This window comes from Labeo rohita, chromosome 6, assembly GCF_022985175.1.
Source record: "Labeo rohita strain BAU-BD-2019 chromosome 6, IGBB_LRoh.1.0, whole genome shotgun sequence".
In the NCBI taxonomy this organism is placed as follows: Eukaryota; Metazoa; Chordata; class Actinopteri; order Cypriniformes; family Cyprinidae; genus Labeo; species Labeo rohita.
This window is the reverse complement of record NC_066874.1, coordinates 1,752,456-1,779,573: the sequence shown is the minus strand read 5'-3', so window position 1 is coordinate 1,779,573 and position 27,118 is coordinate 1,752,456. Positions and strand designations below refer to the sequence as shown.

Genomic DNA, 27,118 nt, shown 5'->3' with positions numbered 1-27,118 from the left:
TTGCTACCAACAGTTGCTGGTAGCCATTGATGTACATAATATGGGGGAAAAAATACAATGGAAGTCAGTGGCTACCAGCATCTATTTGGTTCTTCTTTTGTGTTCAGCTGATCTTATACTCTTTTAGGCAAAGTATCTGGTAGTATTTCACAGTCGACTAGGTTTTAAAGCTGTTTCTGAGGTGAGGAACACACACGCAGATGAACCGTCAGCGCAATAAACTAAGTGTCAGCAGAAGTAAGGCCTGTAATTAGCGCTTTTATTAGTTATACAACCTGCATCACACCCAGATTTAGTGAACTAACTAACACACCCATGTCTTAGAATGTAAAACGGCAAACTAAATGTGAGATTTCTGTGGTCAGAAGGTTTGAGATCTCCATCTGCTCGTTCTATCTTCAGTTATTGGTAACCTCAAGGAAGTTATCACTCTCTAAACGCTTAATGAAAAATCCTATGCGAGAGTTTTAGACCACAGAAAGCTGGATGAAGGCGGGTTGTGTTGTAAATCATTTGATTACTCTAAATCCCTGACCCAGGATTGTGGGAATAAGTGAATTTATTGTGTAGGCTATTGCATTTATCAAACCTAGTGTTCAATATGATGCAGATTAACATATTTAATGAAATCTAACCGGAAAAGTAATGAATTACGAAGTTTTGGCCATTCCACATATGTGACCCTGGACCACAAAATACATCTGAAAGCTGAATAAATAAGCTTTCCATTGATGTATGGTTTGTTAGGATAGGACAACTGTTTGAAAATCTGGAATCTGAGGGTGCAAAAAAATCTAAATATTGAGAAAATCACCTTTAAAGTTGGCTAAAGGAAGTTCTTAGCAATGCATATTACTAATCAAAAATAAGTTATATATGATATATTTACAGTTTGAAATTTTAGAAAATATCTTCATGGAACATGATCTTTACTTAATATCCTAATGATTTTTGGCATAAAAGAAAATCAAAAATTTTGACCCTTACAGTGTATTTTTGAGTATTGCTACAAATTCACATATTCAGTCACATGTTAACTTGGAAGGCTCTATCTGTTCAAGGCTTAAAGACTAGATCAGTCTAGATGTTTGTCGAGAGGCGAGGAAGTTAAATCTTTCTCACTGTGGTTTGTTGAAAGAGATTTTGACAAATGTGTTGACAGTTTCTACCATATATCTTTCACTGGCCTGTATTTTGTTTCCTCTTATTATCAGATGGATGTATGTCTGCATTGCTCCTGTTTTCACCCGAGGTTCATCGTATGTATGATAATAGTAGAGGCGAACAGTGTTCCTCATTCCTTTTGTACAAAAATGTGGCATATTTTAGCACATTAATGTGTGTTATTTGGGCAGAACAGATGCTACGTGAGAGACTGCTGATGTATTTTGTCTGGATGGTGCTGACACTTTTTATCTGTCTAAACTTAACACGTACTTAAAGGTGTTTTTATGTAGTATAGCTGAAAAGGTCTCAGAAACAGGTGTAAGGAAGCAACAGCGAGTAAAAATAGAAGCTTTATGATGCATTAAATCTACGTCTACCTCTACAACATATCAGTTACTCATGAACTGTATTACATGGTGAAAAAATATTTTTGTGACCCTGGACCACAAAACCAGTCATAAGTAGCACGGGTATGTTTGTAGCAGTAGGTAAAAATACATTGTATGGGTCAAAATGATCGATTTTCTTTTATGCCAAAAATCATTAGGATATTAAGTAAAGATCATGTTCCATGAAGATATTTTGTAAGTTTCCTACCATAAATGTATCAGAACTTAATTTTTGATAAGTAATATTCATTGCTAAGAACTTAATTTGAACAACTTTAAAAGTGATTTTCTCAGGGGTTTTTTTTCTTTTTTTTTTGCACCCTCACATTCCAGATTTTCAAATAGTTGTATTTTGGCCAAATATTGTCCTATCCTAAAAATTGACCCTTATATCTGGTTTTGTGGTCCAGGGTCACATATGTTCTGATTGGCAGTTATTGTGTCATGCAACATTTTAACATTCATTGTCCAATTTGCCACGTCACATCTGTTTTAGGATGCATTATGCCAAATACAATCTTGCGTTAAAAGTTCTCATGGTTTTTATTCGCCATGGGAAAGTTTCCATATTTTGTGCATTTCCCACACTAAAGGCCAAATCCACATAATGGCCCAATCCTTACAGATTCCAACAGCGTTGGTCACAGCGTTGCTCCGATTTAGAGCTCATATTCCACTGAAGGTTCATTCCGCTTGAGTAAGCAACTAAAACAATGACCCTGATTGTCATTTGTGCATTTTTACATCAGTTGCGCTAACTCTATGCAAAGCTTCTTATTTCTGTCATACAGAATTTGTTTTTGTTTGCCATATTATTAGTCAGGATTGTTCCAAATGAATTGCAAAGACAAGAAAAAGCATCTAGAATGTTATGTTCAGAAAACATAATGAGCTTAAATTTGAAAGATTGTTCTGTGGAACGGATGTCATTATGCATTACAGATCAAAATATACAGTATAAATTGTACAGTATACTTAAAAGAAAATAATTGACAGCTACTAAGAAATGAACTGACCGACATCAGCGTTTAAGGTCTGCATTGAACAAACCTCAGATCAGAAGCTCTGCGGATATAGACGTTATTAATGCCAAGTTGCTGCATTAGCAGTGGTTGCTCATTACCACAATACATTTGACATCGGAAAGGTCAGGATCCATGAACATAAATTAACAGCAACAGGCAGCAACAACAACAACAAAAAAATCATGCAAGAGTTGGTAAAACACTCTAGTAAAATAATAAGGTGAAAACCCTGACATCATAACCAAAATACCTGCTTATGATGTCACATGACTGTCCCAAACACGACCTCTCCAACAATAGGCTCCGTCTGGACTTGGAATGTGACTGACAGGAATTTTGCTGCATGAATGTCACAGACATGAGCGGAATGTTCGAGTGATGATGTCACAGTGGTGTTTTGTCTTCTGGCGCTATGCAACAGTAAGCAGCACCTTCTGAATCACATACTGATACTGGCGCTATCAGATTCACACTGCCTTCACTTAGACAGAATTTATGTAGTTAAGAGATGACTAATATGAGCTGTTCACATCCTCAGCCTCGTTTCTATGACAGTGTTCATCATAACACTAAAATGAGTCATGTGTGGCTTTGTTGGTGACAGCAGAACAATTAATCACTTATTAATACACGTCTTTATGCTCTCGCAAAAACCTGAAGAAGACAGGTGTGTATAATTATCATCATAATAATGTCTTAAAGCAAAAAAATAATTATATTTTAGAGTGAGAGAAAGAGTTTTTTTCTTAAAACATTTATAATTTTTGACTAGTGAAGTTTGACATAGGCCCAGTTTCATAGACAGGGCTTAGCCTAAGCCAGGATTAGGCCATAGTTCAATTAAGACATTTAAGTACACACTACCGGTGTGCATCTTGAGACAAAACAAAGGCGCTGATATATTTTAAGATCAGTCAGTGCAAGTTTCTTTCAGTTGAAATAGATCAGATTTGCATTTTAGTCTAGAACTAGGCTTAAGCCTTGTCTGTGAAACTGAGAGATAAAGATTTATTATTACTCTGAATTTTTGACTTTCGCAAATTTTAATATAATTTATACAAATTATAAATGGAAAAAAAAGTGTATATATATATATATATTATTTTATTTATTTATTTTTTTTAAATCCTTGTTTTTCTTTTTTTGAACTCTGTTTTAATGGTTACATTAAGTTTTATTATTAAAAAACATGTCTTGAAATAATAAATTTAAACATTTAAAACATTTAACAGCAATTTTTGAAAAGTTATTACAAGAGACAGTTCCATGGCATTCTGCACTATATGGTAAATTCCATTTTTATGATTGAGTTGTGTGAATCCGTTTGCATTTTCTGCATTGCGGAAAACGTATAGCCCTACATAAGACGAATTAGTAATGTCTAATGGGATCAGTCTGCATTTCTCAATTGAAAACTATCATCACAGAGAGCTTTCCATCCAAAGTTTAAAGTGTTTTCTACTTAAGGCACTTAAGGAAAGTAGTGCTTCGCTTCTAGAATAAGGTCTTGAATTGAGTTTAGCACAAAGGAACGGTCATTAACAAGACCCTCTCAGAGTTGTTCAGTGAGTTATTAACATTCCCTCATGGCTCAGTAAATGTCTAGTTTCATTCGCAGTGCGTTTCGTTTGCGCAAGCAGGCCTTTGCTCTTCAGAAACCTGGGAGTTCTAGCCTAATGAATGATTTATGCAGAAGTGTAGAAAGTCTTTCCACAGGCCATCTAGGATGCTGACACAGACATTACAGCAGCTGCTCCAAAATAAACCAGCTGCATCTAATGCCGATTTCATAATGGCTCACTTACTGTTGAATTTCAGCGAATTAAACCTTTCTGAACTGCTCTTTCAGACATTCTGCGAAGGCGCAGATGTGAATGCTGAAGAGAACGTGGGATTATTGCGATCATGGCCACACCTGAATAATAAAGTCATCATTAGTCACTGGATCGCTCACACACACACCACACCAGTGTTGACTCAGCTAATGTCACAGTCACTTCACTATTTCACTCTTTCAATTGTGAAGTCAACACTATAGAGTTTTAGATGTGTGGATGAACACTTTGGTGGGTTTTAAGGTGTCTCTACAGGCTGAAAAGCAAATTTAACCTTCAAAACCAAAATGTAGGAATTGATGACAGGCGGATGATGGAGATCTTTAGAGACCAGATATCAAGTATAGGTTTGAGAAATCAAGTTCTTAAATATTAAGGCAGGCAAACAGATATTTGTTTGTGACCTTTACTAGTCACATTACATTCCCACCTTAATCACAAACAAACATCTACCAATCAATGTTTGCAGAAGATCTTTCCACTTGACGATTAATAAATAGCATGATAATATGTGGGTTGAGAAAACACGTCTGTCATTTGCTTTTTGCTCTCCAGCAAATATATAATATGATCTATTATCCACTGGTTTTCCATGTTAGCAAATAGTGCTGAACATACAGTTGAAGTCAAAACTTTACATTAACCTTTCAGAATCATTAAAAATGTTTTTTTTTTTTAACACTGAATAAGATATTTCACATACAAGATGTTTACATATAGTCCACTAGAACAAAGTAGTAGTTGAATTTATAAAAATGTTTTTTAAAAAGTTTTTTTTTTTTTTGCCTTGTTTAGTGATAGTCAATGAGTCCCTTGTTTGTCCTGAACAGTTAAACTGCCTGCTGTTCTTTAGAAAAATCCTCCAGGTCCCACAAATTTGTTGGTCTTTGAGCATTTTTGTGTATTTGAATCCTTTCCAACAGTGACTGTATGATCTTGAGATCCATCTTTTCACACTGAGGACAACTGAGGGACTCATATGCAACTATTATAGCAGGTTTAAACACTCAATGCTTCAGAAGGAAACACAATGTATTAAGAGCTGGGGGTGAAAACTTTGAACAGAATTTATGGGACTGGAAGGATTTTCAGAACAGCCGGCAGTTTAACTGTTGAGGACAAACAAGGTACTCAGGAATCACTATCACTAAACTAAACAAAACAAAGCAAAACAAAAAAAAACAGATGTGGATTATTCAGGTAACAACACGGTATTAAGAATCAAGTGTATGTAAACTTTTGAACGGGGTAATTTTTATAAATTCATCTATTATTTTCTCTTGTGGACTATATGTAAACATATTTCATGTTAAATATCTTATTCAGGTTAGTACTAAATAAAAAATAACATGCATTTTGTATGATCCCTCTTATATTTTGGTAAAATAATTAACATTTTGCATATTCTGTAAGGTGTATGTAAACTTTTGACTTCAACTGTATATGCTGCATCCCGATTTACACACTGTCCGCCCTAAATAGTATTCAAAATTAGAATTAGAGTGTTGATTAGATTCAATTAGAACTACAAACACAAATAAAAAAAAAAACTATAAATATGGCTGATATGCAAAACTAACTGTAAAGTAGAGAGGTTTAGATAAAGGTTCAGATAAGGGATAAGACTAAAGGGTTTTATTTTGCAATAACAACTGGCTGGATGTACATTATCCAGCCTGTTACACAGCTGCTTGCCACAAAAGTAAATTAGACACGACACACTGATGTAAGTTGAAATATTTTCATGTAAAAAGCAGTTGTTAGCCAGTGGCAAGGTTAAACTAGATGGACATCTAAGGGATACGGTGCAGTCATAACACTCATTACACAACATTTCATCACATAAAAAAATATGACGATAAAAGATATTGATTTAAGATGAAAATGTTTCAAAATCTTACCAGTTTGTTAATTATATTATAATCCATTACAGTGTACAAAACAATCATTGTAAAATGGCAGCAGCTGCGTTTGTATGAAACAAAAGAGCGAGTCTGTGATAACACGGTGACATAATTAAATAATTGTACACATAATATTGAATTGAGTTTTAATATTTTATTAGCCAACCAAATGCAAAACTTTCACAAAGAAAAAAATGTTACCCGAATGAGCCTGTATTATTAGTTTTTACTGGCTGTCATAAGGGAATAACATACTTTGGAATGTGGTGACTGACCAATCAGAAAAGAGTATTCCACAGAGCCGTGTAATAATAATAATGATCAACATCTAATGTGGCAGTTTAAATGGTGACGGGATGTACATAGCCAAGCGACAGAGCGGTTCATTAAAAATGCAATTATAACAAAGTATTGTCACAATTTGACTACTATTCTTCTACTATTCTACGCAAAAAGGGTGCATACTTTCAGGGCGTAATGTAAGTAGGTGAATTGGGACGCAGCAATAGCATTAAACATAATTTTTTCCAACGTAGAGGAAAAAAATGCTAATTGCGACCCATTATTTGAAACTAGTTCACTTTGGAAATGATTCACAGGCAGACAGAATTCACACTATAAAACGAATAGTTCCGGTCCTTGATTCTGATTGGTTGAGTCATGTTCTAAGCTGTTGTAAATGACTCTACAAACATACATTTATGTTTGTGTGTTGCTCGGCAACCAATTTGTTGCAGTCACAACTGTTTCTGATGAACTACATTGTTTGGCGGAAGAATAATGTTTTTATTAATATCATTACAATTTATTTGCTCCATTTTATTTTGTGAAAACTTACTACGTATATGGAATAACCATTTTATAAAAGCAATAAGCCCCGTGAAGCTGCGGTTTACAGTGAATTTATAACAGCTAAGGGGGGTTTTTACAGTGCCTCTTAGCTGTTATAAATTTACTGTAAACCATGGCTTCTTGGGGCTTATTGCTTTATGAAACAATGTCTACATTAATATTTGGTAATTGGTTAAAATGATCCATTAACCCACTAGGCCTAAGTAACAAACAGAAGAGAAAAGTAGTTTTAGAGAGAGTGTGTTACTTTGATTAATGTTTCTTTGGAAGTACTTTCCCTGATGAATCATTTGCAGAAATGTTTTTCACTTTAACACACTAAATAAACAAGCTGACCTCAGCAGTCGACCAGCCAGCCGTCTTCCCCTTCATTAGGGCCCTATGAATTTTTTTTATTTTTTCCATTTAAATTTTTTCTTGGATTATTTTTTTTTTCCATTTTAATTTTTAATGGGTAAATTAAATTTTATGAATCAAAGAGCATGTCTAATTAATTAAAATCATGAATCGTATACAATTTCACATCAGTTTTAACAAAACAGGTTTAACGAAAATGACATGTTTAGGGCCCTATGAAATGTTTTTTTTTTTACTCACATATGTTTTATTGTTATCAAATTCTGTGTTTTAGCATGTCTAATTATTTGAATGCATCCTTAATTTATTCAAATGTATTCTTAAAGTAGCCTAATGAAAGGTTTTTTTACCCTCAGAAAGTCTATGTTGTGTATTTAGAATGTTCTGGTTATCAAATAAAGGCATAAAACATTTAATTTAATTTGTCTTTTAATTATTGAAAATTAAGCAAACTTGTTTTTTGGCAAACAAAGGGGAAAGTATTATTAAAATTAAAACATGGAAGAAATGTTGTGTGATTATACCCTAAAAAATAATGTTTGTTTCATTTTAGTTGTAGTAGTAATAGTAGTAATATATATCTGGCACAGCGTCTTCAAGTTAAACCGGACTTTTATTTTGACGGGTTGTCGTGTCTACCTTTACATTTCTATGTTTATGATATGAGGCTAGTTTTCCTAAAATGGAACAGTCAAATGCTCATGACGTGACTCTCAGCAGATGTTGTTCATGTATTTATGTCCTCATTTAGTGAGACGACAGACGCTGAAATCACACGCGCTTCAGTGTGTGTAGTAAACAAAACCGCTGGTCTGCTTCATTCATTAAAACAGAGACACGCAGAACATGCAGGATTCACATTTAAATGGTATTTTTGCGGCGTAATATTTACAGATCCTAGTTCATATTGCGGTTTGATTTAAGTGTAATGACCTACTTTTGATTAATTCGTTCAAACTTTGATAAATTCTGTGACATTCTGCGTTATTCAGTAAATTCCGTTTTTATGACTGGATTCCGCGATTTCGCCCACGCGGAAATCATAAGGTCCTACTTCATACATTCAGGAACTGATGCTGACATCACTTCAGGGAGAGTTTAAACATGAAAGCATGCATGTAGATCAGCTTTTGTCTGTATGTTTGCTGAATGTCTTTGAGAGTTTGCGCTGGGCTTAAAAGCTGTCAGAGGAGCTCATTTAACATGTGCAGCTGCACTAAATGTGTTTGGAGAATATTTTTGAGAATATAATGCTTTCTTCATTCTTTTTGTGTCTTGTTTGTTTGGTTATGATCTTGACATTATTTAGGAACCTACAGTTTTTTCTGCCCAGTGTGTAGTTTTTGCATTATGTTTGAGTATGAAACATGCATACGGCTCTGACGCCCAGATTTACAACACACTCATGGGATTCCTGTGGGCTTGTTATGTTTGCCATCATTTCCGTCTGCCAGCTCCACCCGAGTACCGCTGTGAACTCATACTGAGACACACACACTGGGGTTATATTGGGCAAAATATTTTTATTTCTTTTCTGCATTTCTTCTCTTCTCTAGCTTGCTTCCTAATCTGGTTGTCTGATAAACCAAGCATTGTATATTACGAATATTGTTGGCTCTCTGGCGGGTTGCTTTTGTTACTCTTTTGTAAGTTGCTTAGAAAAAAAAATCATCTGATTTAAATCTAGTAACCCCTTAAAAGAGCTAATACAATCAGCTGTGTGAACAAATAAATGAATGAGGTCAGCTCTTACGTGGCGACCCAAATGCTGCAGGATCTTAATGTCAGATATTTTACTGTGTTTGTGCGTCTTTCTTTAAATCAACTGATAATCCGACTGATGATTTGTTATCTAATGCAGTGACATTCAGATATTTCTTTGTGGCTTTGGAGTCCAGATACATTTTGGGGCCACTGCAGGGCTGGAAAAACAACTGTGTTGTTGGAAAGAAAGGTCGCAGGCTGTGTTGACGTCAGAGTCACTGGCATCATAAACACGGGCAACACACACACACACATGGACACATGTACATGCTGAGAGCTGTGAAGATGAGACCAGACTACAGCTGAGAATTAGTGCTGTAATTGTAGTATAGAATTAATAATATTATTGTTGTTACAAAGACAGCAGCTTTTGATTTTGCTCATCGATCTTGGCCTTTGCAGGTTTGTGTGTTTGAGTCAGCTTTAATATTCATTTTTGTGAATACATGTACTCTGACTATGAATTAGAATTTATATTCATGAATTTTAATATATTTGTAATCTTTAAGTTGCTATTAATTGTAGTAGTGAGTAATTGTTGAACCAAATTTTCATTTTGAAGCAACAAATGTGTAGGATCAAAATAAATCAACATTATTTAAAAAATAAACAATATATATATATATATAATACATTTGTACATTATATTAATAAATATTAGTACATTTGTGAACATTTAGTAAAACATTTTAAATGACATACATATTTAATTATTAGTGAATTATGTTATTTCGAATGATATTTAAAAAATATTAATTATATATAATTATTTATATATGCTATTGTTGTTGTTGTTGTTTTTAAGATATATTAAGATGTATAAAAGGGATATATTCATCATGTATGCTTTGTATTGATTGTGTTATGTAATGATCATTTTGTTATTATTATGTAAAACAGGGCTGTAGACAAACTATGGAAAAAATACTGTCTCCTGATAACAGTATTGGTTTAAATTGCATTGGTGTGTGTGTGTGTGTGTGTACTTGCATACATACAAATATACATCACGCCCACCACTGAGGTGATTTTATGTCTTGCATGTAAGGTTGGGTGATATGGACCAAAAAACATTGCAATATTTTTTTTCATGTCAGTCGATGTCGATAATTATCACAACAAATTTCAAGTCTTTATTTCTTTCAAGTTTAAAGGCAGATTTTTGCTTCAGTGTGAAAGTTGTAAAAAACAGACGGTTAATTGTGGTTTTAAACTGTTCTTTAAGGTCAGAACATGACAAACACTTCATGTTTTGGAGTTCTTTACACTTTCTCCAGTCATTTTTCCATAAAAAAATAATTATTCAAAATAATAAGAAAAAAAATACTCTCTTAGTTGTACATATTCTAATGAGTAACATTGTTTCAAATCAAGAAACAGGTTTGTGTTGCCTCATAATATTAATAATAATATAAAAAAAATTGTTTCTTAGAAATACACATTTGATAGTAGCTTGAGTTAGGATGCAGATGTAGATTTATGTTTATCATTAAAATCAGTAATATTGGTCAAAATTGTAGCAACCTCATTTTTAAAATGAGGTAAAAAAAATTATGGTGAAATTTAATTATTCTTACTGTTTGAGGTTTTTTTTTGTTTTGTTTTGTTTTGTTTTGTTTTGTTTAATTAACCATTGGTCTTCCATAGTAGCATACATTTAGATCATAATGAAAACAGTAAACCCACAAATGTAGCACCTCAATACCATGGTAAAAATGTATTATGTTTTCTATGTATTTGTAAGAAAAACAGTAGTTTAAATACATTTAGTATAAATGCATAAACACCAAAAATACTGTAATTATATTCCGTTACTCGTCCTTCAATACATTTAAAGGATTAGTTCACTTTAGAACAAAAATTTACATATAATATACTCACCCCCTTGTCATCCAAGATGTTCATGTCTTCTTTCTTCAGTCATAAAAAATCATGTTTTTTGAGGAAAACATTTCAGGATTTCTCTCCATGTAATGGACTGATATTGTGCCTGTGAGTTTGAACTTCCAAAATGTAGTTAAAATGCAGCTTCAAATGGCTCTAAACGATCCCAGCCGAGGAAGAAGGGTCTTATCTAGCAAAAAGATTGGTTATTTTATTTTAGTCTTACTCTGCCTGAACTGTTTTTTCCTTTCATGGCAGTTAGGGTATGTCTAAAAACTCCCATCTCATTTTCTCCTCCAACTTCAAAATCGTCCTACATCGCTGTTTTTATTACTTTTTTTGTAAAGGGTGTTTGATCTTCTTTGTAAAGTCTTTTTTTTTGTTTTGCTAGATAAAACCCTTATTCCTCGGCAGCTTCAAAGGGCTTAGAGCCCTTTGAAGCTGCATTTAACCTGTATTTTGGACGTTCACACTCGCAGGCACCATTGAAGTCCACTATATGGAGAGAAATCCTGAAATGTTTTCCTCAAAAAAAACAATTTCTTTACAACTGAAGAAAGAAAGACATGAACATCTTGGATGACAAGAGGGTGAGTACATTATCTGTACATTTTTGTTCTGGAATACATTAATAATATAATAAAATTCAACATGAATACCCACATTTCTGACACAATACCATGGTGTAGTTAGTGCTACTACAGTAAATCTATGGTAAATGATGGTGATTTGTAGATTAGAAACCTTCTGAGTGTATCATTGCGCACTCTCCTGTTTGTCAGCACTGTATCATCTGAAAAATAAAGAGTCATTTGTGTTCTTCACTGAATTCAAGTGCTTTACACTGGATCTCACAGCACTGTTTAGTGGTCACTTGATCGAGACTTATGCGCTTTTGCCGCATTAACATTATGTGGAACATTAAGCAAGCTCTTGTTATCATTTGTCGAGGAAATTTATACCGCGTTATCGATTTATCGCCCAGCCCTATGTGCGTGCTAAGTTTGAGGGACATGTCAAATGTCTTGCCATGAATCTCATCACTCTAATGTCTTCTTTCTCTCCGTGTCTGCAGTCTCCACGTGTATGACCACCTGTAAGAAGGTGGCTCCGCCTCCTGTTCCCCCTCGCACCACCTCCAAACCCTTCATCTCCGTCACCGTGCAGAGCAGCACCGAGTCGGCGCAGGACTGCTACCCCGACCACCACGACCGCAAGAGCGAGGTCAACAGCCAATCAGGACGCAGCAACTCCTCCGACAGCCTCGACAGCACGCGGGCCAACAGTCTGGCCAAAGGCACACGACCCCAGCTTCCTGTAGCGCCGCCCCGCGAACCCCAGATCCCAGCGGCCGTGGTGATCTCTCCCAACCCGCTCCGAGAGTCCCATAATGAGCAGGTGAAGGGCGAAGCGCTCGCTGCGGACGAACACCCTATAGACCCCGTCCCCCGACGGAAACTGTCCTCCATTGGGATTCAAGTGAGTTTGTTGAGCTCAGTCGGTCACACACTTCAATATAAGTGGATTTTAATCATTGAAGGTTTAACCATTGTTTGTAGGTCGACTGTATTCAGGAAATCCAAGCTAAAGTTGAGACGCCACCATTGGCCAGATTCCAGTCGATCGGAGTTCAAGTGGAGGACGGCTGGACGTGAGTTTGTTTCACTTCCTGTTTCTTTCACACTGTAAAAAAAACTCATAAAGTCTCACTTTCTTAGCAGCCTTGGCTTGGTTCTGGAAGTATTTTTTTCTTTTCTTAGTTTTTCTATATTCCTTTAAGAGGATTCACCAATAAAAAGAGTTTTGAGCTTTGAACCAAACCAAACAGCTTTCTTTTTGAAAATAAGAATAAAAAAACTGCATTAGACTAGGGAATCCATGCAAATAATGCAATTATAACATAGACATGGACATATCAGTAAGGTTTTTTTTTTTTTTTTTTAAAGAAAATAATACTTTTATTTACCAAGGACGCATTAAATTGACCAAAAGTGACAGTAAAGACATTTCATTAAATTATAATATAATTATAATATAAAACAATCATTTACTGCTAAGTGTTTTATTTCAAATACATGCTGTTCTCTTGCTACATGTCAAAAAATCTTGAAAAAATGCATCTCGGTTTCGAAATGAATATAATTAAACATCTTTGATTATAGCAGCTTTGCCATCGCAGAAATAAATCAAATTTTAAAATATATTCTATTAGAGAACAATTATTTTAAATTGTAATAATATTTCACAATACTACTTATTTTACTGTATGTCAAAAAATATGTTTTTAAATTATTTTAATTTAATAAAAAAAAATTTAAATGTGTTTTACACATTTAAAAGCAAATGTCGGAACTTTTGAATGATTAAAATATTTTGAAAAATATTAAAATAACATTTTTATAATTGCATTTTAAATGATTTTTCTGTTGTTACATTTCTCTAAATTATCGAAAGCATTAATTAAATAATTTTAAATATTTATTTGTCAAGTTTAACATTTTTTATATTAATAAATTAATTAATTCCTTAATTTTTAAAGTGCCATTCTCAGTGTAGACTGGAAACATTATATAACTGACTAACAGAGAACAGTTGTTTTAAATTGTAATAACATTTTTACAATATTACTGATTTTACAGTATAAAAAAATTAAGCATTTTACAATTATTTTAGTTTATTCAAATGTTTATGTATTTTAAACATTTTAAAAAAAATCTCAGAACTTTTTAACGGTTAAACAATTTTGAAAAATATTAAAATAACATTTTTATAATTGAATTTTAAATTATTTTTGTATTTTTTAATTTCACAAAATTATCAAATGCATTAATTAAATAATTTTAAATATTTATATGACAAGTGTAAAAAAATTATATTAATTAATTAATTAATTAATTTTTTAAGTGCCGTTCTTAGTGTAGACTGAAAACATTACACAACTAATAGAGAAGAGTTATTTTATTATTTTATTTTTATTTTTATTTTATTATTTAAATTGTACATATTTTAATGTATTTAAACATTTAAAAAATCTCAGAACTTTTGAACGATTAAATGATTTTTAAAAAATATATAAAATTACTTTTTTATAATTGCAACAATTAAACTATTTTCAACAATATTAAAATAACATTTTTATTCCATTTGCATTTATAAAATAAAATTCCATTTTAAATGATTTTTCTATTGTTACATTTCACTAAATTATCGAAAGCATTAATTAAATACTTTTAAATATTTGTTTTTCAAGTTTTATATTAATAAATATTTTATATTAATAAATTTATATTAATAAATTAATTCCTTCATTTTTTAAGTGCCATTCTTAGTGTAGACTAAAAACATTACATAAACAACTCAGCTTCTTTTAAAATAATGCTCTATCCAGCTTGATTAAACACCATTTTTAATTGTATCTCATTGTATGTGATGTCAAACACAGACCTACATGCAGTTCACGCCAACATTACTGCCCTGTGAAGATGCCAGAATCCCGAGCCAAGCCGTAGTCGCTCGACGGGGCATATATTTTCATGCTTCAGCTCATTATGGCCTAGTTTTTGCTGTTTAGTGCAGTGTTAAACACAATCTAATGGGAGGCGGTGTCTGGAGTTGGACGCGTAATTGATATGATTTTCAACTGACCTCATCTGACTCCTGTCTCTCTGTAAATGTGTGTGTTAGTTTCAGCCGCTCCAGTAGTATGGCCTCTCGGCAAGAGACGGACTCCGACACGCAAGATCTCTCGCTCACGTCGCTGACGTTCCCGTCCAACTCCAAACACACCGAGAAGAAAGTCATGGTCAACAGCGCCAGCCAATCGGTGGACTCGCCTCCCCAGCTCTCCCTCGACAACGGTAACCATGACAACGATGTCGCGGTGACGACCAGCGGCCCCTCCCGACAGATCCTGACCAATCGCTCGACCACGCAGAGCAGCTCGTCGTCCTTCTCCGAGAGTCTGGATCCGGCCCTCGACCCGTCCTCCCTCCCGCCGCCCGACCCCTGGCTGGAGAGCGGGAACGGGACGGGGAACGGAGGCCCCGCCCAGCCGCTGACGGCCTCCACGGGTGCGACGGCGTGCCGGCGGGACGGTCACTGGTTCCTGAAGCTCCTGCAGGCTGAGACGGGACGAATGGAGGGCTGGTGCTGTCAGATGGAGAAAGAGACCAAAGAGCACCAGCTCTCAGAAGAGGGTAAGACCGCGTGTGTGCTTTTTGGTGTGTTCTGGTCGACTTGAGATCATAGTGTCGCCCTCCAAAATCTAAAAAACACGACTGGTCTCACATATGTATGTGATGTGTTTGTCTCTGTGTGTCATATGTCAAATCAGCAATTAGAAAGGTGTTTAGTTTAATAAAATGCACTAATCTAATCTGATTAACACAGATTAGTGTTTTAACGTCTGACAAAACAGTTAAGATACACACACATAATCACACACGCTGACACAGACGTATCCGTATATTCCCATCCTATTGTTTTATAGTGAGGTAATTATATTTGCTTCATTTAAACACTTTTTAGATTTTAATGAAGACCATATGTTGTTGTAGTTGTACAGTGTTGTTGTTATTATCAGTTAAATATATTTAAAAATAGTTTTCTGTAACTGAAGTAAAGCTTAAAGCTTAAATAAAGTAGAAATATTAGATGAAAAAACTAAACAAAATTAGAAATGTTGCTTTGGCAACTGAATAAATGATTAAATAAAGTAAAAAAAAAAAACAAATGACAAAAGCATAAAACAAAATGTCTACAACTTTAACTAAAGTTATACTAAATATTATAGTATATTAAAATACTAAATATTAGATGAATTTAAACTTTTAAAACATAAACAGAAATTAGAAAGGATGCCTTGGTAACTAACTGAAATTAAGTTTAAGTTAAAGTAATATAATTACTAAAACTGAAATAAAAAATAAAGTGAAGCTAAATAGAAATTAATGTATTTTTTTAATCTAAAAAAATGACAAAAGCACATATCAAATTGAATAATACTTACTTTGAAATTTTTATATCAAATTGAATAAAACTAAAAATGAAACTGAATATGCAAAATATTAGATGAAAAATAAAAAAACAAGATTAAAAAACTTAAACTTAGAAGTGTTAGTGAAATGTACTGTAGGTTTACAAGTAGGTTGAAGTACTATAATTAATAGAAATAAATTAAGTTGAAGTAATATAATTACTAAAACTGAAATAAAAAATAAAATAAGGCTCAATAGAAATATATATCTTTTTTAAATATAATAAACAAATGGCAAAAGCAGATAACAAATTGAATAAAACTTAAACTAAAATTAAAATGAAACTGAATATGCTAAATATTAGATGAAAAATTAAAAAAACAAGTTAAAAAACAAAAAGCTTAAACTTAGAAGTGTTAGTGAAATATAGGGTTGAGTTAAAGTACTACAATTAATAGAAATAAATAAAAATAAATTAAGTTAAAGTAATATAATTACTAACACTGAAATTAGAAATAAAATGAAGCTAAATAGAAATATATTTATATTTTTAAATAAAAAAATGACAAAAGCACATAACAAATTAAATAGAGCTTAAGCCAATATTAAAATGAAACTGAATATGCAAAATATTAGATCAAATTAAAAAAACAAGCTTAAAAAACTTAAGAAAACGTACACTTAGTAGTGTTACTGAAATATAGGTTTAAGTTGACATACTATAATTAATAGAAATAAATAGAAATAAATTAATTTGAAGATGAAGTAATATAATTACTAAAACTGAAATAAAAAATGAACTAGAAATATACATATTTTTTAAATCTAATAAAAATTACAAAAGCACATAACAAATTGAATAAAACAAACTAAAAATGAAACTAAATATGCAAAATATTAGATTAAAAAAAGCTTAAAAACTTAGAAGTGTTGCTGAAGGTGTAAGTTGAAGCACTATAATAAAGATATAAAACATATAATTACTAAAACTAAAATAAAAATATAATGAAGCTAAATAGAAAATATATATATTTAAAATGTAATAAAAAATGACAAAAGCACATACTAAATTGAATAAAACCTAAATTAGAATTAAAATTAAACTGAATATGCTAAAATTATATGGGAAATTAAAAAAACAAGCTTAAAGTTGAACAAAAAACTTAAACTTAGAAGTGTTACTGAAATATAGGTTTAAGCTGAAGTATAATAATAATAATAAATAGTAATAATAAGAAGAAGAAGAAATAAATAGAAAGTTAGAAATATTAAAAAGACAGAAAAAATGAAAATGACTAAAATGCATAACAAAATGACTAAAAACTGAAAAAATAGAAATAAGAGCTAAATCAAAATATAAACAAATGCTATAATAGTAGTTACACTAGAATAACACTGCTGTAGTGTGTTTTGAGGTCTCTGCGGTCGGTGATTTTAAGTGTTTCTGTGATTTCATTAGTATGTTCATTAGTTAGACCTTTTAAAGTGGCACACAGGCTTTGATTTCTCCTAATGAATGAAACAGAGTGCCTCATTAATTAGGTTAATTACATGTGTTCTGAGCAGCTCTACGGTTTCTACCATTTGTCACAGTCTCTGTGTGTGTATTATATACGGCTGGTTTAGTTCATTAGTTTTCCACAGGTCTTTCTGCCAAACACTTACAGATCACCGCTGTCTCTCTCTCTCTCTCTCTCTGTCTGTGTGTAGTTCTGGGGAAGGTGCGTAGTGCGGTGGGCAGCGCTCAGCTCCTCATGTCCCAGAAATTCCAGCAGTTCAGAGGCCTGTGTGAACAAAACCTGGTAGGTGGATCACAGCAGCTCGAGCACAACATGCTCCAGTCTTGTTTATTCAGACACTGAACATTATTTATGTCTTAGCACACGCTTCCGGTGGACAAAATCATTTACTTTCAGTGTTTCATTTACTGAGACAAGTACACAACATACTGAGCAGAATAAATGTGTGTATATTATTCGTAAAACTGATCTTATTTTCAATTCAGTGCTTCTAACAGTTTATGTTAGAATGATTTTACAAATATACACACATTCATTCTGCTTGGGTTCAAAATATCTTTAATGAGCTCAAATACAGCGTCTATTCTGACTAAAGTTCAGCATTAGTAATCAAATCAGCAAATCAGTATCAGAAAACGGCAAGAGCAACACATTTATGAGAAATAGAATTAGATGTCTTGAGACGTGTCGCCCTCTTGTGGACAGCTGAAGAAGTACGTGTGTGATATGCTGTTTCATATTAAATATAATTTCTTTCGTCTGTCTGTTCAGAATGTGAACGCAAACCCGAGACCCACGGCTCAAGATCTGGCCGGGTTTTGGGATCTTCTGCAGCTGTCAATAGAAGACATCAGCCTCAAGTTTGACGAGCTTTATCATCTCAAATCAAACGACTGGAAACTGGAAGGAAACTCACCTGAGAAGCAGGTACAAACACGACTAATAAAACATTATTAGCAATTGAAATAAATGCCATAGATGCCATGTGGATGTCATATTGTCATTTGCAAACTGTAAATATACACATTCACACTCAGAAAAGTGTTATTTTAGTGTCATTTATGTACTGTTATAGTATTTGTTAATATTCTGGATTTAGCTTTAATTTTTATATTTTCAGTTTTTATTTTAGTTTAAGTTCAGTAGTTTTTTTATGCTTTCATCTTTATTTATTTATTTATTTATTACCATGTTATTTTAGTATTAGTTATATACTGTTATATTATTTGTTAATATTCTGGAATTAGCTTTTATTTTTATATTTAATTTTTTTTTTTTTTTTTTTTTTTTTTTTTTAGTTTAAGTTTCAGTATTTTTTTTCTGTGCTTTTGTCCTTTTTATTTTTTTATTTATTTATTTATTACAATGTTATTTTAGTATTATTTATATACAGTTATCATGTTTGTTAATATACTGGAATTAGCTTTTATTTTTATTTTTTCAATTTTTATTTTAGTTTAAGTTTCAGTGTTTTTTTTCTGTGCTTATGTCATTTTTATGTATTTATTTATTACAGTGTTATTTTAGTATTATTTATATACAGTTATCGTGTTTGTTAATATACTGGAAGTAGCTTTTATTTTTATGTTTTCAATTTTTATTTTAGTTTACGTTTCAGTAGTTCTTTTTTTCTTTGCTTTAATCTTTCTGTTTATTTATTTATTTATTTAGCTTTAATTTAAAATGACTTAAAATAAAATTAAATAACTTAAAATACAGTAAAAACTTAATATTGTGAGACATTTAAAAGAAAAAAAAAAAAGGATTTCTGTTTTAACATATTATAAAATGTAATTTATTCCTGTGATGCAAAGCTGAATTTTTAGCATCATTAGCAACAATGTTCTGCCTTAATTATTGTCATTTATTGATGCTACTTATTAATAATAGTTCTTTTTTTATCAATTTTGAAAACAAAAGAAGAGCATTTATTTGAAATAGAAATCTGTCTGTTTTGTTACATTTAATGTGTCCTTACTAAAAGTATTCTTTCCTTTTTTTTTATCTTACTGGTAATTTTAATACTTATTTTATTTCAGTTCATTGGCCATTTTTAGTTCAGCTTCCAAAAATGATTGCGAACAGTTTTAGTTTCAGTGAACAATAACAACACTGACTCCAAAACATAAATGCATTAAGAGTGTGTTTCTTATAGTTTGTGTTTCTCCGTCTCTGATCTTTCCGGTTGTGTGACGTTCAGGAGAACCAGAAACAGGCTCCTCCGGTGCCCAAGAAGCCCGGAAAGAGTAAACCCGCCCTGGGCCGAGAGAAGAGCAACGACACGGTGGACAAACAGAGACAGGAGGCTCGCAAGCGGCTCATGGCGGCCAAGAGAGCTCAGTCCGTCAAGCAGAACTCGGCCACCGAGAGCGCCGACAGCATCGAGATCTACGTGCCCGAGGCCCAGACGCGGCTCTGAGGAGACGGACGAGATGCACACGAAACAAGCTCAAGGGCTCCGGCGTCACACACAACACGAAAAGCTGCTTTTGTCTTTTGACGGCGACGTTTAATAAACAGAGGTGAGAGAGGGGGACGGAAACGACGCAGTGCGAACAGAACACTTTTTTGGGACTGCCAAGGAAAACCTCACGACGAATCTTACTAGTTGCAATTAATAATATTATTATTGGTATGATAAGACTGCTATTGATAATAATTATTGTCCTAAACTCTATCAGATTGTTTTAAATGTTCTAATATTTTGGATAAGAACTCCTCTAATGTAGAAACACACACTCGCGTCTGTCGTCCAATCCACGTCTTCCTGTTACACGCTTCGGTTTCTGTTTTTCTTCCTCTCTTCCTTCACGAGATGCTCCTCGTCTTTTATTAACAGTTCGATGGAAGCGAATAAAACGCTTTTCTCCAGCCGGCTGTGAACGTCACGCCAGCTGCTGGTTGATAAACAGACGTCGTGTGTTTCAGGTCAGACAGGTGGCGCTCTTCCATTTTCCATGTTTTGATGTTTACAAGTCATGCATTGTAGTTTATCAAACGAAAGCTGTGTCTCCATCTCAGGTCCTGAAGTCTCACGGTTGTCGAGTTGTCATGAGTCTAAACAGGTTTTCGATCCCAGCAGTCCTTGTTATTTCTCCTTCGCTTTAAGGAAAGCAACCTAACCTGGTGTTTTATTGAATGAAGTGCCTGTGGATCATTATTGTGGGTAACTTTTCGACCCTTGTAGCAATATCAAAGATTATAATATCACAATTTAATCAGCACTCCCTTAAACACATAGTGTAGATGCTTTATGCTCAGTTTGATGGTGTGATAAAACTAAATATGATTCTTCACTCCATTTTATCATTCAGTTTTTCTTTCAGACTGCACAAATCTGTACTCGTACTCCCGTTTTTCTCCCGTTAGTTTAAATGTAGTATCCAATAGGACCGATTTGACTAGATAACGTTGACTTTTCTGTAACCGCTGATCAGGGATTTTGTAACCACTTATGAAAATGCCAGACTTTCACAACTAAATTCACAAATACAGGCCATATGAGAAATATGCCATGCACATTTGATGTCCAGACTAAAATGGGACTTAATTTGGACTGAACTGTTAGAAAAAGGCTGAACACGTCTTTATGCAAATTAAGAAATCTACATACCTACTCGATCTAATATTAATGCATTTTCATTATTTCATCCCTTATATACTTAATCTTACTTCTGATTTTGTCCATTCTAAATTTTATTGCGTGTTTCATAACTCTTTCCGCACACTACTTTTAAAACATTTGAGGTCGGTTAGATTTATGTTTTTAAATGTCTTTTCTGCTCTCCAAGGCTGCATTTATTGGATCAAAAATACAGTAAAAACTGTAGAAATGTGAAATATTATTGCAATTCAAAATAACTATTTTCTATGTGAATATATGGTAAAATATAATTGATCAAAGCTGAATTTCCAGCATCATTACTCCAGTCTTCAGTGTCGCATGATCCTTCAGAACTCATTCTAACACAGGGTTTCCAGGTTTTCACAACAAAACCTGCCCAATTACTTCTCAAAGCTAGCCTAAAACTACCCCAGTTGTGTTTCGAGGAGAGTCCCTCGTTAAAAACCGCATTCCGGGGGCTAAGTATGATGTTATTGGGGTCATTTAAAACCACGGACATAAAAAAAACAACCTGCGGCAACAGTGTTTAAGTAGCCTAAAACTGCAGGACTTGGCAACACTGTTTGAATATGCTGATTTGCTGCTTAAGAAATATTTCTGATTATTATCAATGTTGAAAACACTTGGGAATATTTTTGTGGAAACCTTGATGCATTTTATTTTTCAGGATTCACAGATGAATAGAAAGTTCAAAAGAACAGCATTTCTTAGATCTAATAACATTGTAACATTGTAAATATCTTTACTGTTACTTTTGATCAATTTATGCATCCTTACTGAATAATAGTTTTCATTTCTTTTTTAAAAAATCTTACTGATTCTAACATTATACATTGTTTTTCATCACATACACTGTCATGAACTCATGAACTGTTGCAGCTCTGCATTCAGTGGCAAATGTCCTCCAAATCGGCTCAAACTGTCGCTCCACTAACAGCTCAGTGATTGGCTGCTATTGTTTGTCGTCCGTCCGCTGATGGTGTGAATTGCATTTCTTCAGTTTTCAGCCTCTCCCGGTCGTTCGCTCCATTTGGTGTCTGTCGGGTCGTTGACGCCTGCTGAATGTCTGACAGTCCTCTTATGTTCAGCCCTCCAAATGTCTGACAGCCACAGATAAACCCAGAATGATGGATCAGAGGATTTGAATACTTACATCCTGTGTTTAGTTAACTCAAGGCTCAGATGAACCACTAACACACATCACTCCTCTCATGTGGGAAATCCGATTTGTGACCCTGGACTTTTTGTAGCTATAGGCAAAAATACAGTGTATGGGTCAAAATGATAGATTTTTCTTTAATGCCAAAAATCTGTAAATTTCCTACCGTAAATATATCAAAACTTAACTTTTGATTAGTAATATGCATTGCTAAGAACTTCATTTGGACAACTTTAAAGGTGATTCTCTCAATATTTTGATTTTTTTTTGCACCCTCACATTCCTGTTTTTCAAATAGTTGTATCTCGGCCAAATATTATCCTATCCTAACAAACCATACATCAATGGAAAGCTTATTTATTTGTATATGTATGTATGTATATTTCTCAATTTGGTTTTGTGGTCCAGGGTCACGTTTATTAATGATTTTCCAGCCTTTGGTACTGTTTCTCCAATTAAACCTGCAGAGATCAGAACAAAAGTTCTACCATGATGCGTAAATAGAATTTAAATAAAAATTTGTGTAAATTCTATAATTTATGGTGTTTACACATCATGATAGTTATTTCATACTACCTTTAATTTATTTTGAAATAATTTAATTTACTATAATTTATTTTTTAAATGCGTTACAATAAAAGAATGGGGGGGAAAAAACAATGTTAAAATGACCATGTTCCTAAAATAAAATAAAATAAAATAAATGGTGGCTACCATTTCCATCTAATATTTTATTTGGTATTATTTTTATTTTATTTTATTTTCATGAGCAGTTGTTCACCAAATGCCTAACATTGGAGTTTTAAATCTTTATGTGGTGATCAGACGTTACTGTCAGCATTATCTGTATTTACACAACAGCATTTCTGTTTAGGGATTCAGTAGGTGTAAGTTTTATGCTTGTATTTTGACATACTAAAGTGTCTCAGATGGAAACCAATGCTCCTGCAGGTCGAATGTTTTAAGCACACTGAGAAATACAGACAAATCAACCAACACCAATGTTTGCAAAAATACTCAAAGTTCTGATTTTGATATGTTATGGTCACTTATTTTTATTGCCTCAGTCTTTTTCTATGAAAGCATCATTGTATCAGTTGAATGTCTTATATTGTCCACCTGACAACCTGTGTTTTCACTGTCTAACGTTTTGGTGTTGTGAAATTGATTTTCACAATTCATTTCCCAATCTTATACGTTCACATGTGATCTCGATCATGTTTGTGGGCTTCCCTGAGGACGGCGGCACAAACGCGGCCCTCTCGTGGATCGCAGAGAGAGAAACAGTGTTTATCTCCTCAGCACACCTGGATCTGGAACAGCAGATGCGTTTCATTTGCAACACAGGGATTTGTGTTCTGCGCCTCTCTGTTCTTGCTGCTTGGATACTAGATAAACTCTTTTATACACCGGTTAAGTGACTGAGCAGTGGCGTAACACAACGGCGGTCAGGTTACGACCCACAAACCCTCTCTTATCCGGGGCGAGACGCTCTCCGCGTCGACCTGACGTGACGCTCTCTCACTTTCTTCAGCTGTTTTACTAGTTTTTTGGGGAGTCGTCAAACAATAAATCATCTAAATGCAAGAGTTTGTAGCAACAAGAATTAAGATTATTATTATTATTATTATAAAGATTGATAATCAATATTTTATGAAACAAGCACATATTTTACTGACTAGGATTTGTTCAATATGTCTAATGCTATATGAAGTTTAGGCTGTGTATGTCAGGGTCTTTTGTTTAGTAAGAAATACAGTAAATCTGAGTTAAGTTCAAATGCGTTTGTGACTCTTTATTCCTTCTCAGCGTTGGCAAAGAACATTTCAGGTCAGAATGCCAAACACACTCGGTGGTTAGGAAAGCTGTAGCTGCAGAAGTGAAATATGAGCAGTTCTTTTCAGAGTTTGGAGGAATTGTTGTTCTCTGTGACTGTGAACTGCACATTCCTGCATATGAAAGAGTGAGATTTGCCACAGGCATTGAGAAAATACATCACAAATCTGATCTGTATGCAAACAAACACTCAACCATTTCCTACAAAAACTGCATTTAGGAAAATGCAACGGCACTTAATGTTCAGACGCTGCTGGCAAAGTTACACTTTTGTGATTGAGAAACATTTTGTTGTTCAGAAACATAATGTTGCATGTCCTGTTATGGTCTGAATGACATGAATATATTTGAACTTTAGAACTTTTAGGTTCAACAGGTGTGACATATACAGGCTATATCGATTCAGACTCGCACAAACACTGAAATTCATTTATTATGAACATTTTCTCTAAGCAGCCCATATTTTTATTCTAAGTAGGGAACATGGATAATTTATACGGAGTGTCTATTTACACTAAGTGCAAATAGTCTGCCTGATTTATACTGGATAGAAAGTAGGGCTATCAAATGATTTACATATGTGAGTATGATGTATATTTATTATATATATATATATATATATATATATACACTACCGTTCAAAAGTTTGGGGTCAGTACATTTTTATTGTTTTTTTTTTTTTTTTTTTTTTTTAAGAAATTAATACTTTTATTCACCAAGGATGTATTAAGTTAATAATTAAAAGTTTATTAAAAGTTCATAATAAATAATTTACATTGTTATAAAATATTTATATTTTGAATAAACACTGTACTTTTTAAACTTGTTATTCATGAAAGAATCCTGAAAAAAAAAAAAATCACAGGTTCCAAAAAATATTTGGCAGCACAACTGTTGATATTATCCAACATTGATCATTCTAATAATAAATCCGCATATTAGAATGATTTCTGAAGGATCATGTGACACTTAAGACTGGAGTAACAGCTGATAAAAATTCAGCTTTTCATCACAGCAATAAATTCTATTTTAAAGTATGTTAAAATAAAAAACATTATTTTATATTGTAAAAACATTTTGCAATATTATTGTTTTTTTTCTATATTTTTAATCAAATAAATGCAGCCTTGATGAGCATAAGAGACTTCTTTAAAGACTATTACAAGTCTTACTGACCCCAAACTTTTGAACGGTAGTGTATATATGTATATATTAATATTTGTCTGTATTTATATATAATTTAAATTATATGTACACACATATGTTATGTAAACACAAACTTTTATTTTGGATGTGATTAATCGTGATTAATCGCTTGACTGCCCTAATAGAAAGACTTAGGACTTATATATAAAGACTAAATATGAATATAAGTATTATAGCAAATTAACAATTGTAACAAATTAATAATATTATAGCAAATTCTCTTACAGTTAATATAATACTAACCGAAAATGGAGGAAGAATAAGAAAAATGTAAATAAATAGTCAGAAAAAAAAAAAAAAAAAAAAATATATATATATATATATATATAATAACTAATTGCATAAAATAATTGAATAAAAAAAATAATTACACATTACATTATAAACATTTAATTTTTTAATTAAACATTTATATTCTAAAATATTTATCGTTTATTAATAAGATGACAGTAAATACACAATCTATAATTTGTAATTAATTTATATGAAGTACTATGTAGTACTAATGTTTTAGAGATAATTATGTAGCTGTTCAAGAAGTAAAAATATATATTTATATTCAACCATTTTTATGTTTTAATGAAATATTTTAATTATATTATGAAACTACATTTCATTAATTATAAAATAACAGTAAATACACAATAAAATACATGCATGCATATATATATATATATATATATATATATATATATATATATATATATATATATATATATATATATATATATATACACACATTGTATATATGTATGTATTTTATTGTATATTTACTGTTATTTTATAATTTTTATATATATATATATATATATATATATATATATATATATGCATATACATGTTGTTTTAAATATTTGTCTATATATAATTTCAATTATATGTACACACGTTTTATATATATATATATATATATATATATAATAAGTAATTACATAAAATAATTTAATAAAAATAAAAATTACAAATGACATTATAAACATTAAATTTTTAATGAAAAATATTTAGATTATAAAATATTTATAGTTTATTAATAATGAAATGACAGTAAATATACAATTAATATTTAATTAATAATTAATTTATATGAAGTACTATGTAGTACTAATGTTTTAGAGATAATTATATAGCTGATCAAGAAGTATAAATATATGTATTTATATTCAGCCATTTTTATTTTTTAATGAAATATTTTAATTATATTATGAAACTACATTTCATTAATTATAAAATAACAGTAAATACACAATAAAATACATGCATATATACAATGTATATATATATATACACATTGTATATATATGTGTGTATTTTATTGTATATTTACTGTTCTTTTATAATTTATATATATATATATATATATATATATATGCATATACATGTTTTTTTAAATATTTGTCTATATATAATTTCAATTATATGTACACATGTTATATATATATATAATTACATAAATTAATTTAATAAAAAATAAAAATTACAAATGACATTATAAACATTAAATTTTTAATGAAAAATATTTAGATTATAAAATATTTATAGTTTATTAATAATAAAATGACAGTAAATATACAATAAAATGCATGTGTACATATTAAGTGCATAATACAAACAGCATCAGA

At 32.2% G+C, this 27,118-nt stretch overlaps 1 protein-coding gene across 8 annotated transcripts in view; it reads left to right on the top strand.

The window, feature by feature from the left end:
• dlgap4b (discs, large (Drosophila) homolog-associated protein 4b) overlaps positions 1-24,237 on the top strand; it is a 126,880-nt gene extending 102,643 nt beyond the window's left edge. For all 8 annotated transcript variants that reach the window (XM_051112304.1, XM_051112302.1, XM_051112303.1 and 5 more), the window contains 6 exons: positions 12,253-12,656; positions 12,737-12,828; positions 14,862-15,373; positions 17,864-17,955; positions 18,445-18,600; positions 19,874-24,237. In XM_051112304.1, coding sequence (XP_050968261.1) covers positions 12,253-12,656; positions 12,737-12,828; positions 14,862-15,373; positions 17,864-17,955; positions 18,445-18,600; positions 19,874-20,092 — 1,475 coding nt within the window. In that variant the 3' untranslated portion in view covers positions 20,093-24,237. The remainder of the gene's footprint in view (positions 1-12,252; positions 12,657-12,736; positions 12,829-14,861; positions 15,374-17,863; positions 17,956-18,444; positions 18,601-19,873) is intronic.
• Positions 24,238-27,118: the final 2,881 nt, after the last annotated feature.